This window comes from Eurosta solidaginis, chromosome 5, assembly GCF_040869045.1.
Source record: "Eurosta solidaginis isolate ZX-2024a chromosome 5, ASM4086904v1, whole genome shotgun sequence".
Taxonomy (NCBI): domain Eukaryota; kingdom Metazoa; phylum Arthropoda; class Insecta; order Diptera; family Tephritidae; genus Eurosta; species Eurosta solidaginis.
In genome coordinates, this window is record NC_090323.1 from 127,129,510 (window position 1) to 127,156,044 (window position 26,535).

At 38.2% G+C, this 26,535-nt stretch overlaps 2 protein-coding genes and 1 pseudogene across 15 annotated transcripts in view; 2 read left to right on the plus strand and 1 right to left on the minus strand.

Annotated features, from left to right (window-relative positions):
• Nucleotides 1-26,535, plus strand: part of LOC137251942 (folliculin-interacting protein 1) — a 428,398-nt gene that overhangs the window by 281,011 nt on the left and 120,852 nt on the right. The window lies entirely within an intron of this gene.
• LOC137251943 (uncharacterized) lies at nucleotides 13,903-21,912 on the minus strand. Of its 5 annotated transcripts, none has more exons than XR_010953397.1 (5): nucleotides 21,810-21,912; nucleotides 19,826-19,898; nucleotides 18,507-19,539; nucleotides 18,303-18,450; nucleotides 13,903-18,238 (listed from the first exon to the last, which is right to left on the minus strand). XR_010953397.1 is itself a non-coding variant. In XM_067786996.1 (5 exons), exon 1 carries the CDS (start codon nucleotides 21,553-21,555, stop codon nucleotides 20,566-20,568), a length of 990 nt encoding a protein of 329 aa, XP_067643097.1. In that variant the 5' UTR covers nucleotides 21,556-21,898; the 3' UTR covers nucleotides 13,903-18,238; nucleotides 18,303-18,450; nucleotides 18,507-18,796; nucleotides 19,189-19,539; nucleotides 19,826-20,565. The 5 variants fall into 5 exon arrangements, 4 of the variants coding, with proteins under 4 accessions (XP_067643097.1, XP_067643096.1, XP_067643098.1 ...); XM_067786996.1 differs by having other exon boundaries at nucleotides 18,507-18,796; nucleotides 19,189-19,539; nucleotides 19,826-21,898; XM_067786995.1 differs by having other exon boundaries at nucleotides 18,507-18,796; nucleotides 18,915-19,539; nucleotides 19,826-21,898.
• On the plus strand, nucleotides 22,723-25,767 carry LOC137252887 (uncharacterized; annotated as a pseudogene).

Consider the following 26,535-nt stretch of genomic DNA (forward strand, 5'->3'; position numbering starts at 1 on the left):
AGTTGCCGGTTCTCCTTTCCCCGTTGAAGAGTGTCCTGACTTTCCTTCTTAGTAGTGTCAGGTCATGCGACCACCAGAGGGTTGCCTTCTTACCCTTAACTAAGGAGACTCGGCAACTGGAGTTGTAGGTATCTATCATTATCTGATTTGCCCTATCCACTCTGCGCTCTAACTCAGTACAGTTAGTGCTTCTGTTCTTATTCCTGAGGCTATCTACGTTAGCCTCTATGATGCTTTTGTAGCTGCCCCAGTCTGTTTTCCTGGGATTTCTTTTAGGGTTGTCTTGCCCCGATACAGCACTTAGCTCAAACCTTATGATCCTGTGGTCCGAAAGGGAGGACTCGTCTGAAACTCTCCATTTCGAGATCATATTCTCAGTTAGGTTGTTGCCAAGTGTTATATCCAGGACTCTGCCCTGGCTCAGGTGACAAACGTCGGTTTACTCCCGACGTTGTATATACTCAAATCGTTTCTGGCTATATATTCTAGTAAACACTCACCCCTTTGGTTGGTATCACTGTTGCCCCACTCCGTGTTGTGAGAGTTAGCATCGCTTCCTATAATCAGCGGAAGTTTAGCTCTTCTGCAGTGCTCCACCAGCTTCTGAGAATTATCTGGGGGGACTCTTTTGTCGTCCCCCGGAAGTAGGCTGCGGCTAGCATAATGCTGGAGTCGTCTCCATTCATATTTGCACCGCCACCAGATCTCGACTTAAAAACTCTGTAATGCAAAAATAGTTAATATCTGCTTTAAGCATTACACATGCTCTTGGTCTCTGCTGTGAAAGATCACAAATAACACTTATTACTCACATTAAGGCCCCTCAACTGTGCCTTGTAGGCCCAAGGTTCTTGAATGAGGGCGATGCCCAGATCATCCGAGGCAAACCTCCTCGCCAGTATAGTCGAAGCTGCAATGGCGTGATGGAGGTTGATATGGGCTATTTTTTTGCTTGTGCCGGTCATTTTGGCCCGGCCGGCCTCATCGGATCATCGTAATCCGACAATCTGCTATCGCTTTCGTCCCGCCTATTTAGCGCCAGCTCCTGGAGGTGGAAGCCCCCTATGAGCTCCTGTGTGGTGGGGATATCTCCTTCATCCCTAGGCTGCACGATTGTGTCGTTATTGCTTGCTGCGGTGGGGGGTTTGTGGTGTCGCGAGCTCTGATGGTGTCGCGTCCGACAGCTCGTCTCCGTCGGCGCCCTCTGCCCCGCCTTGTCTTCCGGCTGCACACTATTCCCTGGTTGCCTCTGCCTCCAGGGTCTCACTTGGATCAAGCCGTACCTATAGTGCAGCTATGCCTATGCCCACGTCAAGACGTAGACGTTTCTTCCGCGCTTCAATTAATAATGCGCCATCTCTGCGTCCTGAGGCCCTCAATTTGGTTCGCGAGGAGCCGTAAGGCAAACTCCTTGGGGCGTTCCGCACTTCTAGGGAGGAACATGGTCACATTATGCGTTGGCGGTATATCATCCCCGCGTCTCGTGCATAATGGTGGCCCTTTCCACCCCTCAAGCGTCGGTATTACTTTACAGTTTTCTCGTCCTCGCAATCTATTAGGAAGAGCCCTGCTGGGAAGCACACCTCGCAAAAGACTAGGGCATGTCCACACCCCCTGAACACTCCGTCCATTATACGCTCTTGGAGATCCGTCAGGTCCTCCTGAATTAGGAAATCCGCTGGGTGGTGCTATCTCAGCGGGTACCCCAGTCGCCCTGGCCAGATTCTCCCTGCTCATGGGTGCAGTGTTCTGTGGAGCATGGGCCCGTTGCCTCTTCGAAATTGGAGTTTCCTCCGGCGTAATTTACCCGATCCTGCGCTTTCCAGCAGGAGCGGGTGTATACTGGCCAGCTGACGCTGGCTGTCTTCTTTTCTCTTCTCTGCTTCCTCTTTGAGCGGTGGCTTTTCTTTGCCCGTGTTCTGGTTCATGCCTGTGCTCATCTGCTCTGCCTCTTGCCTCACTGGGCGACAGGTCCTCCTCAAGGTATCAGAGATACCATTTAACATCACACCCACCACTTAGTCCTAGGCGCCTCTTATCATCCAGCGCTCCTGGTCTGCCCGGTGGTGGTAGTGCAGTTTGCCTGCCTCTGTTGGGCCGCTTCCACTCTTCCAGGTTCCGCTCTTTGCTGTTCCCTTTCTGGGACCTGTCGTAGCTACTCTGTGAGTTGCTTCTTGAGTCATGCTCCGACGGAGGGCGTCCCTCTAGAGGGACTACTAGGGTGGTTGTTATCGTTCCCACTCACGTGGTTGGGTGCATCGTCGCGACGCGTCGTAGCTCCTTTTTTGTTTTCTTGTCGCGTTCTTCGGCAGTCAATTCCTTGGTTTTCCTAGGGCCCCGCGATGCACATTGGTGGTGCTGGGCCCTCCATGGATCGCGGGTTTGTTGCTGACGCCGTCTTCTGCTCTCCTTGCTTATGCTGCTTATCTTGCCCGCGCTGCTCACCAGTGGCCAGGGGGCTCTGGGGATCGCGGGTTTCGTTGTTGCTTGGTTAGAATGCTCTTTAGGTCCGCGCTGATATCCTTGGGTTTGGTGGTGCCGTTCGGGTTTGCGATTTTAAGGGCCGGTTCTCTATGCACTCCAGTGCTTGTGGAGGGGGATTCCTCGTCCCTCTGATGCTCTAGGAAGAGCATTGCCTCCTCTCTCGTGAGGCTTTCCACGAATTGCCTGTAGTACGTGCGTGACCTACTACTTCTCTGCCCGCTGCTCTTCTTGGAGCCCGTTTTTTTTTGGCTGTGTTACTTTTGTTATTATTTGTTTTTTTGTTGTTGTTTGTGTTCATCTTATTCGTACGACAACTTGCTCGACATGGCAAGCGTTGTTGTCAATTATTAGTTATAGGGAACTCGGTTGGTCCGCCGTGGCAGAGCTCCTTGGCGCGGTAAGGCCATGGTTACTCCCCAAGATGGCCCGGTGTTGGCGAGGCGCCGTTATAATACAGCCGGTGTTTTGGAACTCTTAGCTGCAAACTAGCCCAATGGGCACGGAATGATGCCTCCTTAAATACCTTTCCTAATGCCATTCTCCTGCTGCTGTTATCATATGTAAAACGGTCGCACATTCAGATGTTGCTAGCGCATGTGATGCTATGATAAGTGCCAGTTGCTAGGTAAGTGCAAGCAGCGACGTCGCGCGATCAGTTTTATCGCTTCTCTTTATGCCTGCCTACGACCATCACGTTGCTATGGTAAGCAAGCGCAAGCAGTGACGTTGTGCAGTGCGTTGATGGGCTGGATATTAAACCTGCTGTTGCTATTATAGAATCACGCGCGATTACTTGTTCTACCGTTGGGTTGCATACCAAGCCCGTGCATATGATGTTGCTATGCTGTGATCGTATGCAATGGGTTGTTATGCTGTTGGCTTGCACATGATGTTACTATGGTAGCATCACGTAGTGCTTTCGTGCGATTAGTTGGGCTGTTGTTGGGCAAGCTCTGTTAGGCAAGCGATGGGCATTTGAGTTGGATTGTTGTTAGGCAAGCGATGATCATTTGTTGGTTTGTTTTGCTCTGCATCAATTGACTTTGCCAATTGGCTTGGTTGCTAACTAGTTGTTTGAGGCTACGTAGAGAAGCTAGGCATATTGTTGACTTAGCAGATTTGTGCAGTAGGCATCATAACTTAACTTATATTTTTAATTTTACCATTTCTATCATAATTTATACTTGATTTTGCCCTCGGTATTCTTTTTGAAAAATTATAGGCGTATTTGTCGTAAACTTGTAATGTTCCTGTTTGTATTTGTTGGTCATCGTTCTGTAACTGGGTTCCCTCATTTTGTTTTGTCATAGATCTTGTTTGTACTGGTAATATATTTTGTATCGAGTTTTTTCGTTCATCTATTGTTATACGTGATAGGGCGTCAGCGCCTACATTTGATTTACCTTTTATGTATTCGACTGTAAAATTATGCTCAGAGAATTCTAAGCGTATTCTCGATAATTTAGATGAAGGATCCTTCATACTGAATAAATAAACTAGCGGCCGATGGTCTGATCTAACTTTGAAATTTATACCATAGACGTATGGTCGAAACTGTTCAATTGCGAAGTATATTGCCAAAAGTTCTAGTTCTATAATTGCTTTATTTTGTTCTGATTTGCTAAATGCTTTTGAAGCGAAACAAATTGGTAAATCGTTACCATTGTGATTTTGACTAAGTATTGCACCGCAACCATTCTTTGAAGCATGTACTGTTATTTAAAATTCCTTAGTGAACTCTGGATATTGTAATAGTTTTGGAGACATTAAGCTGCGTTTAAGTTTTTCGAAAGCTAATTCACATGAAGTATCCCAGTTAAATTCGACATTTTTTCGGCTCAAACGGTTTAAGGGTGCTGCTAAAGTAGCAAAATCTGGTATAAACTTCCCATAGTTGGCAAAAGCAACGAATCTTCTAACTGCGTCTTTGTCACAGGGCTTAGAGTATTTTTTAATCGCTTTTATTTTTGAAACGTCAGGTAACAGACCCTTAGCGGAGCGTTTATGCCCTAGAAATGTTACCTCAGATCGAGGAAAATTGCATTTGATAGGGTTAAGCCGCAAATTAAACTTCCAGCTTGTCTCGAAAACTTTTTCTAAATTTTTTAAATGGTGCGCTTCACTGCATCCGATGACTATAACATCGTCTACATACATGAATGCTTGGTTAGGTGAAATACCGGAAAATGCTATTACCATCATTCTTGAAAATGAATTAGGAGCAACGTTTAGACCAAACGGTAATAATTTCCAACGGAAAGTTCCGCGATCTGTGCTGAATGACGTTATATCTCTCGGATGTTTATGTAATGGGATTTGATGAAAACCAGAAAAAAGATCCAAAGTCGAAAAATATTTCGCTCGATCAAGATTGTCCAAAATATCGTCTACACTTGCCAACGGAAATTTTTCTGCAATTAGTTTTTTGTTGACTGCTCTAAAGTCTACACACATGCGATACGATTTTTGTCCAGTTGCGTCTTTTTTCCGTACTAAAATCAATGGGCTATTGAAATTTGAGGAAATTCTTTCAATTAAGTTATTTTTAAGCAAATTATCTACCTGTTTATTTATTTCGGCACGCTGTGAATATGTCAATCTGTAATTTTTTATTGACACTGGTTCCTTGTCTGTTAGTCTTAGTTTTTGTTCATAGAAATTATTAAGCGTCATTAAGTTGGTTTTTAGTGCGAAAATATCAGAATATTTCAAACATAAATCGAGTAATTTCTCTTTAGCTCTTTGTTTTGCTAAAATTGATTTAAGCTCTTCTATGCGTTTTGAATCGATAGATGCATCATTTATGCGATAGACATTGAAGTTTTTTATGTCTTCAGTTTGAATATTGATATCTTTTACATACTTAACCTCGTCGGAGGTGTTGATAATTGGAAGTTTTGTATCAATGATAATTTTGGCTGTGAAAACACCGTTGCAAAGTTCATGCGAATCTACAAAAACTGCACTTGTAGAATTTTTCAAACTAAAAACACGAAAAACTTCGCATCTTGGTGGAATTACAAGAGTGTTTGTTCAGGTGCTATGCAGAATTGAAATATTTACCTTTTCTGCCCCTTGTCCGAATGTAATTGTGTCATTAACATAATTGATTATGCATTTGTTCGTTTTTAGAAATTTTTTCCCTATTATACCGTCCGAAGGAATATTGAAGTTGTCATTGACAACGTGGAGAGTCAGAGGGAAAAATGTATTGGATGCTATTACATACATATTGCTACGAATATTAGCAACACTAAGGGGTACTGTCATCTCTAAGCCGATGCTAAGAGTGACTTATATGTACATCCATAAATCAATCATGTCTACACATATGTACGTACACGCAGCGGAGAAGAGATGCACAAAAACATGCATATATCTTATCTGAGACGCTCCCAAAAGTATGCAATTGTAATTGTGGAAGTGTCGCTCACAAATACACGCGCATATGAGAAGCTATACACGTGCATCTGTAGTTATAATTATATGGCAGTAACTAAGTAAATCTGAAGGCGCCGAGAAGATGCAACGAGGAAATCACAGAGTATAAAAGCACCAACAGTAGACGCGCGAGAATCAGTTGGATTTAAGACGCTATCTAGCGAGCAATAGCAGTATTATTTTGAAAATCAGTTTCATTTAAGCAAGCTATCAGTGTTATTGTGACGTACTTTAATAAAGGCCATTTTGCATTATTAAATATTGGAGTTATTTATTCAACAGTTTAGCGATACGAACGTTAGTAGAAGGTTGCGAATAGGAGGATTTGCAGTAAATTCGTTTCAATATACTTGTACTAACTGTGCCTAGTGTCGTTACCGTGTCTGCTGTTACGCCTGTTATATTTATTACGTTACTGTTATCTACTATTGCATCGCTTGCCAAACTATAAATTTTTATTCATGAAATGTCTGCCTGTGAGTCTACTAGAAAAGAACATATTTTATGAGAATCGCTACAAGCGACTTCGACGAAATCGGAAAAATTTAAATTTAGACAATATATTGATTGAGAAGTATTTAGTCGAATTTCTCCTGTTGTTGTTGTTGTAGCAGTGCTTCGCCCCATCCAATAGGTGCGACCGATCACAAATTGTCATTAAGTCCAAGGAAACTTGCTGTTTCAACAGGGGGGACCATAATGTAAAGGGTGTTAGAGGCGTTGGTTCCACATTACAATTAAAGAGATGGTTGGTGTCATGTGGGGACACATTGCAAGCAGGGAATATATTTTGTATGTCGGGGTTGATTCTGGATAGCTAAGAGTTTAACCTGTTACAGTATGCAGATCGAAGTTGAGCTTGAGTGGCTCGCGTTTCCCTGGGGAGTGTGCGTTCCTCTTCCGCAAGTTTTGAGTACTAGATTCACCGGGCAATTCCTGGCAGAAAGGTCCGACGCCTGTTTGTGGAGCTCACTGAGGACCTGCTTGTGTTTTTTGCTTCATACGGCTGAGTTCTCAGGTGCTGTATTTCCTCATAATGCTTACGGAGATGACTCCTTAAGCCCCTGGGCGGTGTTGGCTCATCAATCAGATATCTGTTGGGATGCCCAGGTTTCTGGGTATTCAACAGGAACTGTTTGGTTAGCATCTCATTTCTCTCCCTGAGGGAGAGTATTCTCACCTCATTATGTAGATGGTGTTCTGGGGACATAAGAAGACAGCCCGTGGCGGTTCTGAGAGCAGCATTTTGGCAGGCCTGTAGATTCTTCCAGTGTGTAGTTTTTAGGCTTGGCGATCATATAGGGGCGCGCAGCATGCAATCGGCTGGTCAATTGCTTTGTAAGTGGTAATGAGCGTTTCTTTGTCTTTTCCCAAAGTACTGCCAGCAAGAAATTTTAGGATTTTATTACGGCTCTGTATTTTCGGTACTATTGCGGCTGCATGCTCACTAAAATTTAGATCCTGATCAAACGTCACACGCAAGATTTAAACCCCCCTTGCCTCCGGATCATTTGATTTTTTAGGTCATTACAATTCAAACATTTGATATTTTATGTCTATGTTAATAAATTTCTTGTTAACTTTTCAAATGTACATGTTAACTTTTACTATAATTTCATAAGGAAGTTTCCTTGTAAATTTGCCTAACGACCATCTACATACATATCAGAGAACAGCAAAAATCGAACACAACAACGGCAACATAATCGTGGTCAATGATCCAACTTGCTTAAACGAACATAATCGACATTGATTTAAAATCAACCAGCTTATTGCATGCGTGAATATAATCAATTCAGGCGTTTGCTCGTTTGCCTCAACAGCGATTACATTCATCGGAATGAAAAGGCAAATATTTTTAACATTTAAATAATGTTAAATTTACAGCATTTTTTTGAAGTACACATTTCCCATTTTGAAATATAATGCAAATTTGATATTATTTTCCATGTGGAAAACACATTATTATAATGCAATATCTACATTTTTTTCATGTCAAAAACACATTTCAAAAATGTAAAATTCAAATTATTTGTTAAATGAAAAATAATGTGTTTTTCAAATTTTAAAATGTAAAAAACACATTAGTGTTTTTTCCGTGTAGATATGACTTTTTTAAATTAAATGTTTTTCTTTTCGATCAGTTTCTTTATTTTGAATTTTATATACGTATACGTTAGATCTCATGCATAGGCTCAAAAAGCATGAATTCTACTTATTCCTGAAGGAGGTACTTCAGTTTTTTTTATCAATTTATCTATGATTAATATTACAGGAATGCGATTCTGTGGCTTTTCCTAATGTTCACATGTTGTTGAAAATCTTGTGTACGCTTCCAGTAACAACGGCAACGAACGAGAGATCTTTTTCAACTCTTAGGCTAATTAAAAACTATTTGAGAAACACGATGAGTGAAAATCGATTGAATGGCTGTGCATCACTAAGCATCCACCGTGATCAAATTGTTATCGTTGATGAAGTTTTAGATGAAATGGCAAAGAAAAGCCGACGCATGCGCTTGAGTTTTTAATGTAACCTTTTTCATATCATATTCTACATACACGTACTTTAATGTTAAAGCTAAAGAAAACATTTTTGTAAATTATTTAACTGAAAAAAAAAATTTTTTTTTGAACCCCCTCAAGGCTACCACCCTGTGGCACCCCTTATTTAATTCTTCTTGGTTTTGATGTTTCTAGTCTAGGTCTAGCGCAACGAGTACTGTTCTATGTTGGGGTTTTGATTTAAATCGCAATTTATCTGGGTTCTAATAACATTTAGCTCGATGGTGGTGCTATGAAGTTTCTGAAGCCATGCTGATAACAGGCTAGCTGCAAATTTGCTTTGAAGTAGGGGAGCAAAATGGCTTCAGGCGTCTTGGCTACTGGCAAGAGGAAAGATATCGGGCGATATGACTCTCCTATGTTAGCTGGTTTCCCAGGCTTTAGTAGCGGGACCACCTTGGCCATTCTCCATTTTTCGGGAATGACGAAGCTGGAAAGAAACAGGTTGAAGACATGCGCTAAATGTTTGAAACCCTCTTTCCCTAGGCTTTTAAGCATCGGCATGGCTATGCCGTCTGGGCCCACTGCCTTGGATGGTTTAGCATGACCGATGGCATGCTCAACCTCTTTGGCGGTGATGGTAATTGGAGACGCGCTTAATTATGTTTATGTGCCTGTCTGCTGGCCCTCCGTTTATCTTTGTCGACCGTGGAATGCATTATATATTATCGGCAGAAAGCGCTCGCGCATGTTTTCGCATCCGACAGCACTTTATCGCCAAAGGCGATGGAAATTTTGTCATTGTGCTTGGACGGATTCGATAGGGACTTTACGGTGCACTAAAGCTTACCTACGCCGGCAGAGAAGTTACAACCGCTTAGGTGCTCCTCCTATTTCGCCCGCTTGTGTTCATCCACAAGCAATGTGATGCGTTGGTTTATATCCCTTATTTGGGGGTCGCCAGGATCGAGCTGTCTTATAAGGTCACGTTCTCTCGCTAAATTTTTGGCCTCCGCCGGAAAGTGAGGCCGAATTTCGGGAATGAAGCGAGCCGAGGCGGATTCAATGACCTTGCGGAAAGCACGCTCCCCTTGGCGAGCACCAGTCGGGATAGGGAGGGCAGCAAACCGGTTGTCTGTAAAGGATTTGTATTCAACGGGGGAGACGTCGTCACTCTGGGAGTAAGTGACGGGTGACTACGCCTGGGTTGTGAAAGACTAGGACGCAACTGCTGTTGTGGCCCTGGGACTGGACGTCCTTGGGTAAGTATTGGGGTACCCGGTGTGTTTGGCCTTGCGGCCTGGCAACATGGCGCTATGAAACCCGTCAGGGGGTTGCCGTCACGGAGACCAGAACATCTAGGAAAGTGGCACCGTCCAAGGCAGGAGCTGCATCGGGCGGATATATTCTGTGATGGCAAACGGTACAAAAGGAGGTAGGGACTAAGAGTCTGTTTCCCTGACCTACGCGATTGCTGCCGGAAAAGAGGGGGGAAGAAGACGGGGGCAGGGGCTGATGCTCGGCATTGCTCCCGGCTCTACTACGGAGGTCGGTTGAGTGGGAGCGGCCGTATGAGTTGGTGGTGCCATGGGGCGCGAGCAGCAGTGGGTACTTGTTGTGGCTTGCTGAGGAGCGGGGCTGCTGGAAGGTAGTCAGGGGCGCTAAGGCGTAGACTACAGAACGCCCTTGGGCGTGATCAGCAAGGAGACACAAAAGAATTATAAAAGTTACGTGGACGCCGGGTTTCGGGATCTAGCCCAGAACAGCCTGTCCGATGCAACCATCCTTGCACGATACACACTGACAAGAGTATGACCGTCCTAAAAAGAGTCTTTTCAGGCAGACGCAGCAAAACCATTTCTCAGGACCGGGGTCAGGAGATGGACCCGGATTGGATTCGATACCTTCCCGGAGCAAGAGAATATGGAGCATTCCCGCTGCAAGGAGCTACTGGGAGGACGACAATTTGTGCGAGGGACACAACAAATTAAATGGGGTTACACTGAAATGACAGTCCTTGCCTTTCCGCGCCTTTCGAGTTGTCTGGCCTAATCTTTTTACATAACGCTTCTTTAATTTGGCTAACTAAATCTATCTGTGTTGGTAGGGCTTCGCGAGCTTTACCTTCGAGTTTGACTTTAGAAATGCAATAAATGTAGGAGTTAGAACTGTATCAGTTAGTGTTTCTATTAATTCGATTTTATCGATAAATGAGGCAAATGATAGTAGATTACCACTGTAGTTTTCTCGCATCATTGAGGCACAAGTAGTAATGAATTATTTCTTTTGATCCGTTGTTGCCATTATGGAATGTGTAAGATTTAAATTGGAAGTAGAAGTTGATTTAGAAGGTGAAGTTTGCGTTGAGTTATCAAAACCGAAAAAGTCTCCGGGTAAGGAGTCTCTTGCACCAACTGTGGTATTTGAAGATGTTGACAAATTGTCGGACTCTGACTTGTAAGGAAAATGCGAAAAAAAGAAATTTAATTGAACAGCACAGGCTAATGCGTGAAGCAAAATATGGGTCGCTGAAAGCGAAAATATGAAATCGGATCTAAGCTTGAAGGAATTATAATGAAGTTAGCTTGAAAATTAAAGTTATGTAATGTGCTGAGAAAAGTACTGTCTGAAGAGTATCGAAGTTACTATAAGCTTACCCAATTAATGTATATTTAAAACAAAATTTAATGATCAAATTTACCATTTCAGATATAATGCGGACCCACCGCATTTAATCAAATTTCCAAAATTGTTGTTTTATCACGGACGCACCGTTTTTTTTTTCAAAATTCTCAAGTTGTTGTTGTCTTACGGACGCACCGCTTTTAAATCAAGTTTCTAAAATTTTTGTATAAAATTTAAAAAAATCTCATATTTATGTTGGCAAAATAAATTGTTACGCTTGAAAACGTACATACATACATACGTATATGGGGGAATTGGGCAAAAACCAACAATTTTCTGAACCAACGAAAAGTTTACAAGGTTATGCTTTTGTGATGGTCTGTAATGATTATAATTTTCTATAAACTGTATTTAGAATCAACAAAGTGAAATTTTACATATTTGTGGAGCTGTGATTAAAATAGGTGAAATGTACTGAATGGGAAAAAGTAGAAAATAAAAATAAAATAAAAAAATTTTAAGCACTTCTTTTATATAATGGACAAAAATCAGCGAAAAATGTCTCCTTATATAAAGACATATTCTTGCTGAACTTTGATTTTTAAATTTTGACATAGAAATTGCAAAAATATTTATGAGAAGTAAAAATATAAAAGTGGAAAGTTGGTAGGAAAGGAGATATTATTAGTCAGTCAATTGCGCTCCACCTTTATATTTTTACTTCTCATAAATATTTTTGCAATTTCTATGTCAAATTTTAAAAATCTAAGTTTAGCAAGAATATGTCTTTACATAAGGATACATTGTTCGTTGATTTTTGTCCATTTTTATAAAGGAAGTGCTTAAAATATTTTTACTACCTTTATATTAAGAGCCTTTCATGTTTGTTCCCTCATTTCCATACGAATTTTTGACCGAAGGAAAAGTATTTTTCGGTAACTTCCCATTGAGCTATACACTTGATACATAGAACATAGTTCAGATCTGGGGACATTACAATGTAAGTGAAAAAGAATCCGCTAGGTGGCGCACGGATCGAGATATACAGAAAACTAATTTTAAAATGGAAATTTTGCGATCGACTTTTAACTAACTTCTCATAGTTTGCGAGTCGATGGCACTACAATTCGTGGAAAGCAAAATGCCGCCAGATGGCAGACGAATCGAGATAAACGAAAATCTCTGAAAATCCCTGAATCTTGCGATCGATTTTTAAGTAACTTCCCGGTGAGCTAGAGACTTGAAACTTGGGCCGTGAGTCAGAACCCGATGATAATGCAATATTTGATCAAAAAAATTTCGTTAGGTGACGCATGGATCGAGATATTAAGAAAATTAGTTTTGATTTGGGAATCTTTCAGTTCATTTTTAACTAACTTCCCGGTGACCTAGAGACTTGAAACTAGGCACACAGTTCGAGGTTTGGTGACAATACAATTTACAGAAAACAAAATTCCGCTAGGTGGCGCGCTAAGTGAGATAACTACAAATCCTTTAAAAACGAGGGAAATTTTGCAATCGATTTTTGAGTAACTTCCCGGTGAGCTGGATATATGAAACTTGAGCCGTAAGTCAGAACCCGGTGACAATGCAATATTTTATCAAAAAAATTCCGCTAGGAGGCGCATGGATCGAGATATTAGGAAAATTAATTTTAATTTGAGAATCTTTCAATCCATTTTTAACAAACTTCCCGGTTACCTAGAGACTTGTAACTTAGCACATAGTTCGAGACCCGATTTATAGAAAACAAAGTTCCGTTAGGTGGCGTGCTAATTGAGATAACTACAAATCCTTGAAAAACGAGGGGAATGTTGGGATCGATTTTTGAGTAACTTGCCGGTGAGCTAGAGACTTGAAACTTAGGCCGTGGGTCAGACCCCGGTGACAATGCCACATTAGATCAAAAAAAAATTCGCTAGGTGGCACGCGGATCGAGATAGTAAGAAAACAAATTTTAATTTGGGAATCCTTCAATCCTTTTTAACTAACTTCCGCGTTACCTAGAGACTTGAAAGTTGGCACTTAGTTAGAAGGCTGGTGACAATACAACTTATAGAAAACAAAGTTCCGCTAGGTGTCGCGCTAGCCAAGATAACTGCAAATCCTTTAAAAACGGGGGAATCTTGCGATCGATTTTCGAGTAACTTCCCGAAGAGCTAGAGACATGAAACTTAGGCCGTAAGTCAGAACCCGGTGACAATGCAATATTTTATCAAAAAAATTCCGCTAGGTGGCCCATGGATCGAGATATTGAGAAGACTAGTTTTAAATTGGGAATCTTGCAATCGATTTTTAACTAACTTCCTGGATATCTGGAGATTTGAAACCTGAAATATAGTTTAAAACTCGGTGACAGTGCAATGTTTGATCAAAAAATTTGAGCTACGTAACGCACAAGTCGAACTATTTGGAAGATTAGGCCATACCTTCATGGCTAGCCTCGTGAGTGTTGCAGGCGTTGTATAATGCCCCCTCGTTGAAGGCCCAACTCAATGCACGTCCTTGCATCCCTTTAGGCGTACGCGACCTTCACCACGATTCTTTTAGACTTTCAAGCGTATGCGAATTTCACCACGATTTTCAGCTGTGCAAATAAAGTAGCTGACGAACGAGGTGGAATTCTCTTGTTATGATGCGAGGTGGAATTCTGTTTTTTTCGCCAGTGTTGTCAGCGAAAATTCCACTAATTCTCTTAAATATTGGGAACTAACTATGAGGATTATCTTCAAGTTAATTAGATTAGATTACATTAGATTAGATTAGATTAGATTTATTCATTTTCTTTCAAATCAAAATAATTTTTTACATGTTTACATATATAAAATTGCCACTTCAATTAATACATTGAAATTGAAAGAAAAGTAAGGCATTCTGTAAAGTTATCTAAAACTTTAGTTTTGAATGCCATCTCAAAAAAATTAATGAATATATACAAATGTGTGTGGGGTGAAAATAGTTAATAAGTTGAAGTTAAAGTTACAAAATGTAAAATAAAATGTATAACAATAGAAAATAACAATGTTGAATTTAAATTACTAAGTGGCAGTATTCAGCAAAGTTTTGATGCCGTTGTGTGACTGCTCTAATAAAAATGATTTGATATGTTTTAAAAATTCACGCATATTTCTAATGACACGTATAGACGCAGGTAGCGTATTGAAAGCTTTACAAGATACGATAGTAAAAAAGTTATTATAATGGGTAGTACGAGATGTGTGAACAACAACAAGTCCGAGTGAGTTTTGCCGATCAAGGCAGTTAATTTCGGACTTTCGTTCGTCTATCAGCCGCTTAACCCACTATTTTTTATCATGAAGCTTCTTATACTTTGATTTTCTTTAGTGAATTTTTGGGAGCAATGACCTAACAAGAGGTGAATCTCGGGTTCTGGTGAATGAACTATTAGTGGTGGTGATGCACCACAGCCAAGAGGTAATTCTCTAAACAAATTATGTTGTTACTAGACTTAAAAATTTTCTAACATCTGCCGGCAAAAAATTGTTATGCTTATTGAGTTAAGCCAGAACTCCATGCGTAGCCTCGTGGGCGTTGCAGGCGTTCTAGAATTCCACCTCGTTTGTTAGTTATTCAATCTACACAGCTAAAAATCCCATACGCCTGAAAGTTTTAAAGAACGCGTATGGAGTTGGGCCTTAAAGGCCTATAAGGCCCAAGTCCTTTCAGGCTTTCGCAACTTTCATCACACGGAGGGAAATCTATGGCTCGACCACCCAAAACTACTGATACTACATTAAATAAAAACTGTTAATCCTGTCCCATCAATAAAGATGGATATGCTATCACTGTACGAATGATGATCCATCAATAAAGATGGATATGCTATCACTGTACGAATGATGAATCAGTATTGAACTGGTATCCAAACAAATTATGCGTAAGATATCAATTATCTATTGATAAATTCGGCATTATTAAAGAAAAAATTAAATTTGACATTTGGCTTCAGCATGATTCGAACCCTGTTCGTCTGCGCTATGAGCCCAGTGCTCTACCATTAGGCTAGGGCATGTCTTGAAGTTTCCAGAGAAATATTCAAATATATGAAATATAAAAAATTTTAAAGCCAAAAGGCATTTCAACAAGTTGTAATATTGCTCTCACGATATGAAATAGTACAGTGCCGTCCATAAATATTTTTCTTATACAAATAAAAAAAGTAAAGTCCCATCAAAAAAAAATTTTAAAGTCCGATATGACTTTATTAGATGCAAATACGATTTGATAGTGGATCCATTCCAAATAGATATCGCACGTAATACGTCGCTATCAATAGCAAAAATGATATAGCAGCCCAAGCATTTCCCTCAGTGCACGATTTTTAGATGTGTAAATTGAATAGCTGAAAGCTGTGAAACTACCCTGAAAAAAATGCGATTAGTCTAGGATGAGTCCGGGATGAGTCGCAAGGGAGTATGCGACCAATGCCAGTTTTGATCTCTTTGTATGAGTTCAACTGTTCCCTTTTGTTTGAGCATGTCCTATGAAGAGACTAATTGTACCCATTTATACCCGAAAGGGATCGATGGGACCAATCCCCTTTGTACCCATATGGGAACATAAGAGAGTAGTCCCTTTTCGGCCCAATAAGGACTCAAATACATATGATCATATTGATATAATAGTAACAGCGGAAGTATTAAAAAACAAATACTGTAAAAATCCGAACAAATGTTACTAAGCTTTCAAAAGCGCGCCTAAAAATCATATCCACACCATTAGGAATAAACTACATACAGAGTGTATGTGCCTACATGGTGATCAAAAGGAATATAAAACAAAAAGGCAACTCTTAGAGACCAATTGTACAGCGAACAACGGGACATTCATATGGTTTAGCAGCTAAAGGCTTGCACTGATATGAATGTTGGAGATTCGAGTTCAACGCTCAGCTCCCGAAAAGCTAGCTGATGAAGAAGTGAAACTCGGAAACATGTCCTAGTAACCATCGCCGTTTGTAAACTTACAATTTTTCTCTAATATCAATTACAAAAACCATTGTATAAAGCAATATGAGCAAAGCTCGCTAATTAAATACATATGATCATATTGATATAATAGTAACAGCGGAAGTATTAAAAAACAAATACTGTAAAAATCCGAACAAATGTTACTAAGCTTTCAAAAGCGCGCCTAAAAATCATATCCACACCATTAGGAATAAACTACATACAGAGTGTATGTGCCTACATGGTGATCAAAAGGAATATAAAACAAAAAGGCAACTCTTAGAGACCAATTGTACAGCGAACAACGGGACATTCATATGGTTTAGCAGCTAAAGGCTTGCACTGATATGATTGTTGGAGATTCGAGTTCAACGCTCAGCTCCCGAAAAGCTAGCTGATGAAGAAGTGAAACTCGGAAACATGTCCTAGTAACCATCGCCGTTTGTAAACTTACAATTTTTCTCTAATATCAATTACAAAAACCATTGTATAAAGCAATATGAGCAAAGCTCGCTAATTAAATACATATGATCATATTGATATAATAGTAACAGCGGAAGTATTAAAAAACAAATACTGTAAAAATCCGAACAAATGTTACTAAGCTTTCAAAAGCGCGCCTAAAAATCATATCCACACCATTAGGAATAAACTACATACAGAGTGTATGTGCCTACATGGTGATCAAAAGGAATATAAAACAAAAAGGCAACTCTTAGAGACCAATTGTACAGCGAACAACGGGACATTCATATGGTTTAGCAGCTAAAGGCTTGCACTGATATGAATGTTGGAGATTCGAGTTCAACGCTCAGCTCCCGAAAAGCTAGCTGATGAAGAAGTGAAACTCGGAAACATGTCCTAGTAACCATCGCCGTTTGTAAACTTACAATTTTTCTCTAATATCAATTACAAAAACCATTGTATAAAGCAATATGAGCAAAGCTCGCTAATTAAATACATATTTTAGTTTTTGTATTCAATAATCGAATGTACCTTAATTAAAATTTTTTCTTGTCACACTTATGCTGCTACAGTCACAAAAATTTTGTAGGCTGTACTGTTTTGATTTAGAATTCTAAACTCATTGTGAGCATTTTGTATTAGCAACACAGGAATACTATATATATGACTACGAAACTGTTTCTTAGGGTTTCTCTTTAAAATTCAGTTTTTTTTTTTTTTTGTTTACTATCTTTAAAAGATATGCATTTATATGGTCAAGTATAGAAACTTTTAAATTTAAAATTAACTTAAAAGTTATAGCCACAAAGTTATATAAAATGATATATGTTTATTATATCGACTTAACGCAGAAACTTAATCGAATCACAATTTGGTATAATGAAATTTGATTGTCATTTGTTACATTGACAATAAAATCCGACCAATAAAGCAAAACGTACCAAATTTTTGACTACATTCGGCATTCAATAAAGCACTAATGAAATGATTCAGAATTTGCATTTTGTACGGAAGATTGAGTTCAATAAAGGCTTTGGATAAAGATTAATCTCCTGTGTAAAATTTGTATTAATTACTTGTATATAATTTTTTTTTTTAATATTTAAGTGTGGCCAAAGTTTTTGTATTGAACACAAATTTAAGTAATTCACACAGTAATAAAGTATATATGTACATTCGGTACATAATAAAATCATAGAAAAAAAACGAAAGATAATAATTCATAACAAGATTTTTTGTTGCCTTAAATGAGCGTTGTTTTGCACAACTTTTGGACAAACGAAAGCTCCTAATATTATTATACTTTTTATAAAATTATTATATATCATAAAACTAACTTAAGAGTTTTGGTCTCGAACCGTAAATCTTTTTGTCTAAAGAATTCTGGCAGCGGCTTCTAAAGTTATTATTTGTAAACGTATAGTAAAATTTACTCCGATCGTAGTAGAATTCAAATGTAGTTATGTATGATAGACAACCCTCTAAAATATGTATGACGAATTTGTCAGAATAAGGTGATGGCAAATCGAATTCAACCCAATTTGCCGTGCAGAAGAGTGTCAAGTCAAAAGAATGTATGCATTAATTTCGATCAACTGACATATTGTTGTACTAATGCATTGTTATAATTGTGACCCCTGTTTTTTTGTCGGTGAAGCTTCTTAAAATGTTTTGACTTGGCAAATTGCAATCCTTTTCGGAGCATATCCTCGGGGGTTAATCCCTTAAAAGGAAGTGTAGACACAGCTCCTAAAAATTTAAAAGTTTAAATTCAAAAAACAATGTATTTATATAAGGGGTTATATGTAAATACCTGTCAATGCGCTATACAAGTTTGGGAACGATTTCAGCCCAATTTTGCCGTGAGTCCCGTCCAAATTCAAAGCAATTATCACGTCTGTTTTTATAATTAGTGGTAAATTTTTGATATTGTTGCATAATATTGATGCAATCGTAGATTCCTGTAAAAGGCACAAATGGTATTTAAAAAGTCTTTAAAAGTTGACATTTAACTTACATATACATCTCTGTTAGAAGATGTAATTTTTTCGTCCAATTCCTGCATCTCATATACGTCACAAAGTGGAAAATACTTTACGACGGGTGTATTTTGTACTTCCTGACGAACTAACTGCTCGGTAGCAACTTTCAGCCCAGCTATGGCATCCATGATAGCGGTATTTTGGGTATCAACTATCATTTGCAGGTGATCAAGTTTTTCTAAATTCTTCTCAATTGATTGTAGTTGCCTCTCAAATATTTTAAAGTGGCTGCAGCACACAACTTCGAAAACGCTTTGGGTGGCTTCTATAATAAATTGAAAAACGATCATTAATAGGGGGAATTAATAATCCTGTATCAACTCAATTAATTTCGATCGGCGTTTTTTTGTAAGCTGGTGGAAATAAAGCGCTCAGTAAATTACCGAATTTCCTAGAAAGCACAACGCGAAGTAAGCCAGTTCCGTTGGGTAAACGGATTGTCAAAGCAGCTAAAAAGAGAGTTAATTAGCCGAAATCCTTTCACCACTTGCATAGTTCCGCCATGATGAAAGTGTATAGCTACTTGGAGCGTTTCCTTTTCAAGGTCGCTTGCAAAAAAACATTATTATTTAAATTTACCGACATATAAGGCAAACTTTACTTAGCCGAGATATTTTTTCATTGCGTAGTTTTCGTTATTGTGTGATAAAACTTTACCTGTAGTATGTTCGATGACCGACGATGATAAGCTGATCCGACGATATTCTAAAAATATAGGAAAAATTTAGTATATCAGTGTTGTCTAACCATAAGTCTACAGCTATAAATTTGCGCTAAAAAGACTCGTCCATTGCGAGTGTCGATTGATATGTAATAATCATTGTAGTTAGTGTAGGAATAGTCGCGAATTGCTGAGCGGTCGACTATTAATTGTGATTGACACTGGCAACAGGAGGTATGTTTTAAAGTGCTACTTTCGTATGAAAGGCTTGATTCGTAGATTGTAGATTGTAGATTCGCTGGCACACGTAACGCTGCTGGTTCTCGGGTAACTATTTTCATCTGAAACTATAATTTTTCAAAATGTGTTAAACGATGTTAGGTAATAAACAGAGCTGGTAGAATCAAGGACAGGTGTTTAATTCTCAAATAGATATGAGCAAATAATTGAAAAGAATTGAAAGTAATCGATAGTATTTGAGATAATTGATCAAAAATTTAAAAACGGTGTATTCGCTACCAAGTACCAGTAACAAGTAATTGTAATTGAGAATTAAATTTTTTAATTACCAAGTATATTCATTACTACGCAGCTCTGATAATAAATCATGTTAAAGAAGGAGTGTTTACTTACATTTAACTTTCTTTGCTGGGATTGCCGCCGTCGAGGAGTTTTTGTTTTGCGCCTCAAATTTTTTGAAAATGTGCTCAAAAAGAAAAAAATGTTAGTTATAAATATAAATAAAATAAATAAAAGTAAGGAAGTAAATAACTACATGCAAGTATGTAAAATTGGAATTAGAAGAAGTTTATCTGTTAGAGGGATACACATCAATTTGTATTCGACATCATCCAGATAAAATTCTTCTACAATAGGCGAAGGAGCGAGGTCGGCAGTGCATATTCCTAATGTAAGAGAATCGATAGGTTCTGTGAAAAAGCTGTTTAAATACAGTAATTTCTTTCCTTTTATAACATTACTATTTTGATCTTTGAATTCTACTATTTCTACATAATCTTGTGATTTCAGCGAACAATAATTATTTGAACGTTGTGTGGATAGCATATATCCGTCAAAATAAAAACTTTTTATGCAATTATCTTTAGTCTTAAATCCTGAAAATTTAGAATCAGTGACGATTGCTTCCTGCATTACCATATTTGATATTTGTCGTAATATTTGTCTTGGTTGTCTTACGTAAGATTTCAAAACATGTAAATAATTTTCAAAAGAATAGGCGGAATAATTTGAAGGAATACCAAGTTCTTTAACATCTTCCGCAATATGCAGTAAACCATGCACATTGTAGTTAATGCTATTTTCTCCAAACACAGCAGCATAATTTTTAACAAATAACTTTAGAATATCACTCGCTAAATCAATATTTGAGCTAAATTTTTTAGGACAAAACAATAAACGGCAAGCACAATGTAAAAGAAGGAATTCATAGTATACATCTCCAGGAATTTCGTCTTTAAAAACATAGATTCCATAGTAGAGAGATGAAACATACGAAATTCTGTAGCTTTCCAGTTCGCTATATCAACCAAAGATCTTGGTTTTCGAACAAATTCCTTTGTTATATAGGGACGTAAAGCTAGTAGTTTTGAAGATATGTTAATTTTTGCTTCTTTTCTAAATTTATAGTTTGACTCATTGCTTATAATACGCATGATAAATTTTCGCATTACACCTAAATCAATTAAGTGCATAACGTCTATGGGTACTTGTTTTACCATGTCAATGCCAATATTTTCTAAGGGAGATAAATTATTTCTAAAAGCTGGCGCATGTTTGTCAGGGTACTTTCGTTCTAAAAAATCTTCGTTAGAAACAAGCGTTCCAGCCTCTGTGCTATAAGTTAGGACGCCATTAATTTTGTGTCCCACTTGAGTACATTTTGGACAACCATGTCCCCCAGTATGCCCCAATATTTCGCAAAGAAAAGCTTTTGCAGGCGCATCACAAACAAAAGCCCTTATTGTAAATTTTATGCAGCGGCCATTGAAATCGAAACCATTTTCCCGAAGTTCTGCTACTTCTTCAGTGAATTCAGCCAAAAATTGGGTAACTGAACTTGGTTTCGATTTACCTAGATAAATTCCAGTAGTAAAAACTGCCGTATTTGTTATATTAACTAGTCGCAATAAAATTGGCCAAACTTGTACCCTAAAACTACGATATAATGGTAACCCATCAATATTAACATCAACAATTATGTTGTTATAATTATTTAACGTTTCTCCAATTCTATTTAGTTGCGTTTTAATGCCTATGTTACAGTAGAATCCCGGGCTCATATTTTTAACTAAAATTCCAGACTTATTTTTTAAAAGAGTTTCCGCACTTTTGGGTACATTCATACCTTCTTCTAAAAGAATCGTTAAAAGTTCGGAAAGACTTTTATATGTTATTTTGTTACGAATTCCCCATTTTTTTAGTTTTTCAGAAAGAGGTACTTTCTGCGAGCAACTTGGCTCATCAGGAAGCACTTCTTCAATATCTGTCGATCTAGAAATTTGCGCGGCCGGGTCAGTTTCTTTTCTATCCAAACTTAATTTTGCACGACCCTTTTCCTTTCTCTGCTAACTAATCGACGCATATGGCGTTTACTTACCTTACTCATGCTGCGATAGTTCTTTTATTGTATTTTTTTTTTTATTCTTCTATTAATTCAACACAAATTTTTTGTCATATGATTTTGCACTTATCACTCAATTTGCCAAAACTAATGACTGCCAAATACCGATTACATTGCACGTAAATTTATCGATAGAATTGTGATAGCTAATCCACTATTCCGATCATAAGAAAAACTTATTATCGTTATGAACATGCACGCCAGAAATATATTTTGCTGGTAGAGTCATCTGGGCGCTTCAAACCGAAGAAAACGTTAAGGCTTGTCATTGTTATCTTATAAAAAAAATTTTACTGCATGCCAACAATATTGCATGCAATTTTCTGTACTTATTGTAAACAATTTTTAAACTTGTTTAGTTGAGATCGTATGTCAAATCTAAGCACTGGGAGAAGGGCCTGTCAAAGTTGACATAGTCGTAACCATATTTTTACTTACACATATCAATTGGCATCAGTTATCGGTGCCTCAGCCTAAAAATCGTGAAATGTTCATAAAAATGAAGAAAACGAAAAAAATTACTAACATATTCCAGAAAAAATAAGTCTCTTAGTCATATCCAAAACAATGAATAAAATCTACAAAAATTTATTAAATTCACCAACTCAAATATTTTTAGGTTAATCGATATAGCGAAAACCCAAAAACCAATTGGTTGGCCATGGTATGGTTATGACTATTGTGAATGAAACTAAGTGTAATATCTTCTGCATAGACGTCAAAATTCCAAAATGATTGGATCACCTGATTTGTAATTGACTATCGCTGTCTCATTCTGTATCTCTTTCTATCACCCGCTGAAGATAGCCGGCCCTATGCGCCGCCATATTGAACACCCTGTCAAAAAAAAAAGTAGCCATATTGAACATCCTGTGAGTCAGTTGACAGAATGGTTATGGCTACGGCGTTATGGTATGGCACTATTGACCAATTACATTGATTTCTCTAAAGTTGGTTGGATCAGCTTTTTTATATGGATATGGATACGTCAAGTTTAAACGGCCCTGAAAGCGTTCTATGTGAGGCAGGATTTACATAAAACACTTGACGCGTCATGTATCGTTCTACATTAGACAAGTTTTATATTTTGATTATATAACAGGCGAAGTAACGCAACTACGCGTTAACATAGAACGCTTGACGCGTCACTTCGCTGAAATGCTTTGACAGTGCCATGCTAGCAATATCTCAACTTCATGAATCGTTTTGTTACAAAGATACAATATTCATAATCTAAATAAAATAGCTATTAAAGCTAGTTGTTTTTTTTTTTTTTTTTTTGATAGAAAGCTCAAAGGAAATTATGTCAAAAATCTGCAACAGGTTCCAATTTTTCATTTTAATTATAACATTTTTACAGGCCACTCTAATAAAAAATTATTGCGTTCGCTTAACGCACGAACATAAATGACCTCTTAATGTCCTAACCGAAATAAGAATTGGAAGCGCGTTAGCTTTTTCCTCAGAAATTCAATTTCGGTTGCTCTCATATAATTTGTATGTGCATTCGACAGTATTCGACAGAAAAAAATCGATGGTTTTCCTAAAATAAAACAATCGATAGTGCCATCGTTATTTTTGCAGCTCTATGGATAACAAAAAACAGCTGTTATTTCTTTTCCGTGCATAAAAATATTGAACATTCTTGTTGACATCGTTTTATTGCAATATATTAAATATATATAGTGGGTTTATAAAATTGCGCGTGAAAGTTTGGACGCGATGAATTTGTTCGATTTGGCGATGATCAGCCTTAAACCGAACAAAGTTTTGTTAATCGTTTACTTTAGCTGTCAACTGCTAAATCTCGTCCAGGTGTAAAAAGACGCACCCAGGATCACGAATCCGAAGGCGTAAATTCAAAATTTTATTTTGTTTCGGAGATATTCGCAAACAAAATTGAAAATTTTCATGTGGTTGCTGTTGTTTTGATGATTTAGTAGTACCCACAATAAAAACTGTGCGTAAAAGTGTTTTGCGCGGATATAGTTTTGGTCTCCAAACCGATGTTGGACCCACTCAGGGTAGTTTTTTATAAGCGCGGACGAAGGCCGGCAATGCAGAAAGGTGTTCTGCGTAAAAATACTATGGATCCCACCCCGGTTTCGGAGCGCTCCGGGGCCATTTTTCGGTTTTATGGAAATAACTTTTAACAGAAATAAAATTTAGAATTTTCGCTCTCGGATTCGTGGTCCTGGAATCAAAATGCGTCTTTTGACACCTCTTCCGATATTTTTGGTCTGGTTTTAGCAGTTGTGAGCTAAAATAAACAAATACCAATGTTGTACTCAAGTTTGTGAAACCAAGAAAATACGTTTATGTGGGGACAAGCTCAGCAAAGGAGGTCAAGGAAGATCTGGTCGCCAGTTTTTTTTAGAATTCAGACGTGTATTCTACCTACTAAAGAGCCATGAGAAATTCAATTACATGGAAGGATTAAAACTTGAAAATACGCAGGCCTAAATGAGTCATTGTTGAGATATTACACCATTATTTACCGAAAAAGTGCCTTTGGGGAATTCTATTCGACAGCATGACACTGCTAATACGCGTCCAAAAATATCGAGAGAGGTGTCAAAAGACGCGTATTGACATCAGTATTAATAATCCGAAACCGGAAAAGAAAACTTTTATCTCTGTCCGGAGATATTTGCAGTTGAAGTTGGCGATTTTCATGTGGTTATTGTAATGTTGGGGTACCCACAAAAAAATTGTGAATATAAGTGTTTTGCGCGGATATAGTTTTGGTCTCCAAACCGGTGTTGGACCCACCCAGGGTAATTTTTTATAAACGCGGCCGAAGGTCGCCAATGCAAAGCGCAAAAATACTGTGGATCCCACCCCTGGTTTCGGAGGGACCCGTGGATCATTTTTCGGTTTTTCGTTAATATCTTTTGAACGACTTAAAATTTTTCTTCTCCGGTTTCGGATTGTTAGTACTTATGTCAATTAGCAGTGTCATGCTGTCGTATAGAATTACCTGCCTTTGTTTTAGTTTTCTCATATACTAATTTTCTACACAAAATTATATACTATGTAACATACAAAAATAACTTCGGAAATATAAATTTGTATAAAAATATCTTTTAAAATACTTCAGTCTAAGGAAAAGGCAAGTATGAGTTCCTAAAAAGTAAGCAACTTAGGATAAATTATATAGGATATATAGGTACTCTTTGTTTACTTCACCAACACAGAACTTGAAAAATGGAGTTCTGAATATACTTGAAAAAGAATAGATTCTCTCAATCGCGTATTGGGCCCACTTTGCGAAGATGGCAATACAGCCACTGCAACTGACACTGCTGAGATCAATAAATCTGCAGGTACTCCATCAGAAATAATTGTTGGCTCCTTTCTAGCAGTCAATAGTATGTTAAATGGAGTTACTGGCAACCGAGAACAAATCACTAAAACTATTTCACGTGCTCCTGAGCTGGAAAAATATTTCAATCACAATTTTTTAGAGATAACCCAGCAAGTGCGTTCTAAAGGGGTAAACCTCAATGCTACAGCTCCAGATTTACATGGAGTTTGATCAATTGGAACGCATCAAACAACTTGAATCCATACTCGGTGCTGAATAAATTCGCAGTATACCGGGTGAACGTACTGAAAAGCTTATACGACATGCAGAAGATAATACAAAATTTGCACAAGAAGCGGAATTAATCGAAGAAAATCTGATCTTGCCTATGAAGAGGTACAGTGAAATACAAAATAATTTATTCGAATCACTTGGGGCTATGAATAAACGACTTGAAGAAAAAATTTAAGCAGAGAAACGTGCAGAAAGCGAATTGGATATTGGGTACCTTGGTTGCTGTGTACTATTTGGGATGATTTAGGTTAAAAGGTTCCAAGTTTATTAAAAAACGCAAAATCAAAGTATGTTTTGGATCAATATGAAGTACGTTAAGTTAGCAGTAGTAGAGGGTGGTGTTTATCTTTTTAGTTAAAGGATCTTTAGTAAAACATAAATACTTGATTTTCCTCAAAGGAAAAATTAGTCCAGCCCTACAATTATGTACAAATTTAAAAGAACATGCAATTTATATGTTAACCCGCAAGCAGCCAAGTTTACTGTTGAGTATGATCCTATATATTCTACTAAAATAATAATAATAGTGTTTTTTCTCGGTTAATATCCGCTTCTCTTCCAATATGTGGTGTGCTGTTTTTAATTGTTCCCACTGGTCATCCTAAACGTTTTTGGCCGACTCCGAACGCATCTGCTTAGGCAGATGACTTTTTTGCTGAGAAACTTTCATGGCAGAAGCACAATCGAAGAGTTAATCAAGCCACAAAATCTGTTTGAAGTAAGTTGTTCGCCCACTTTTCAAAAAGGATAAAAAACATTCTCCGAAAATTTAACCCTTACTTCGGCGTGGTCGGTAAGTACTAGTAATTTAAGTTCGGTATAGGGCGCAACAATTTTTCTTAAATAATTCGATTCCATCACCTGTAATTTTTTATATTTTCCTCATTTCGTTGCTGATTTGTTTTCAATAGATCTTAAAAAGGGCTACATAGATTTCAAACTGACTAATCCCAACTGTACCCAAAAGAGACTAAAGGGGATCAATTATGCCCAACTGTAGACAAAAGAGATCAATCGGGGATCAATCTCTTTAGGGATTAATCGCATGATTTTTGCAGGGTAACTATAGCAATACACAATGCAAATACAAGACATAAACCC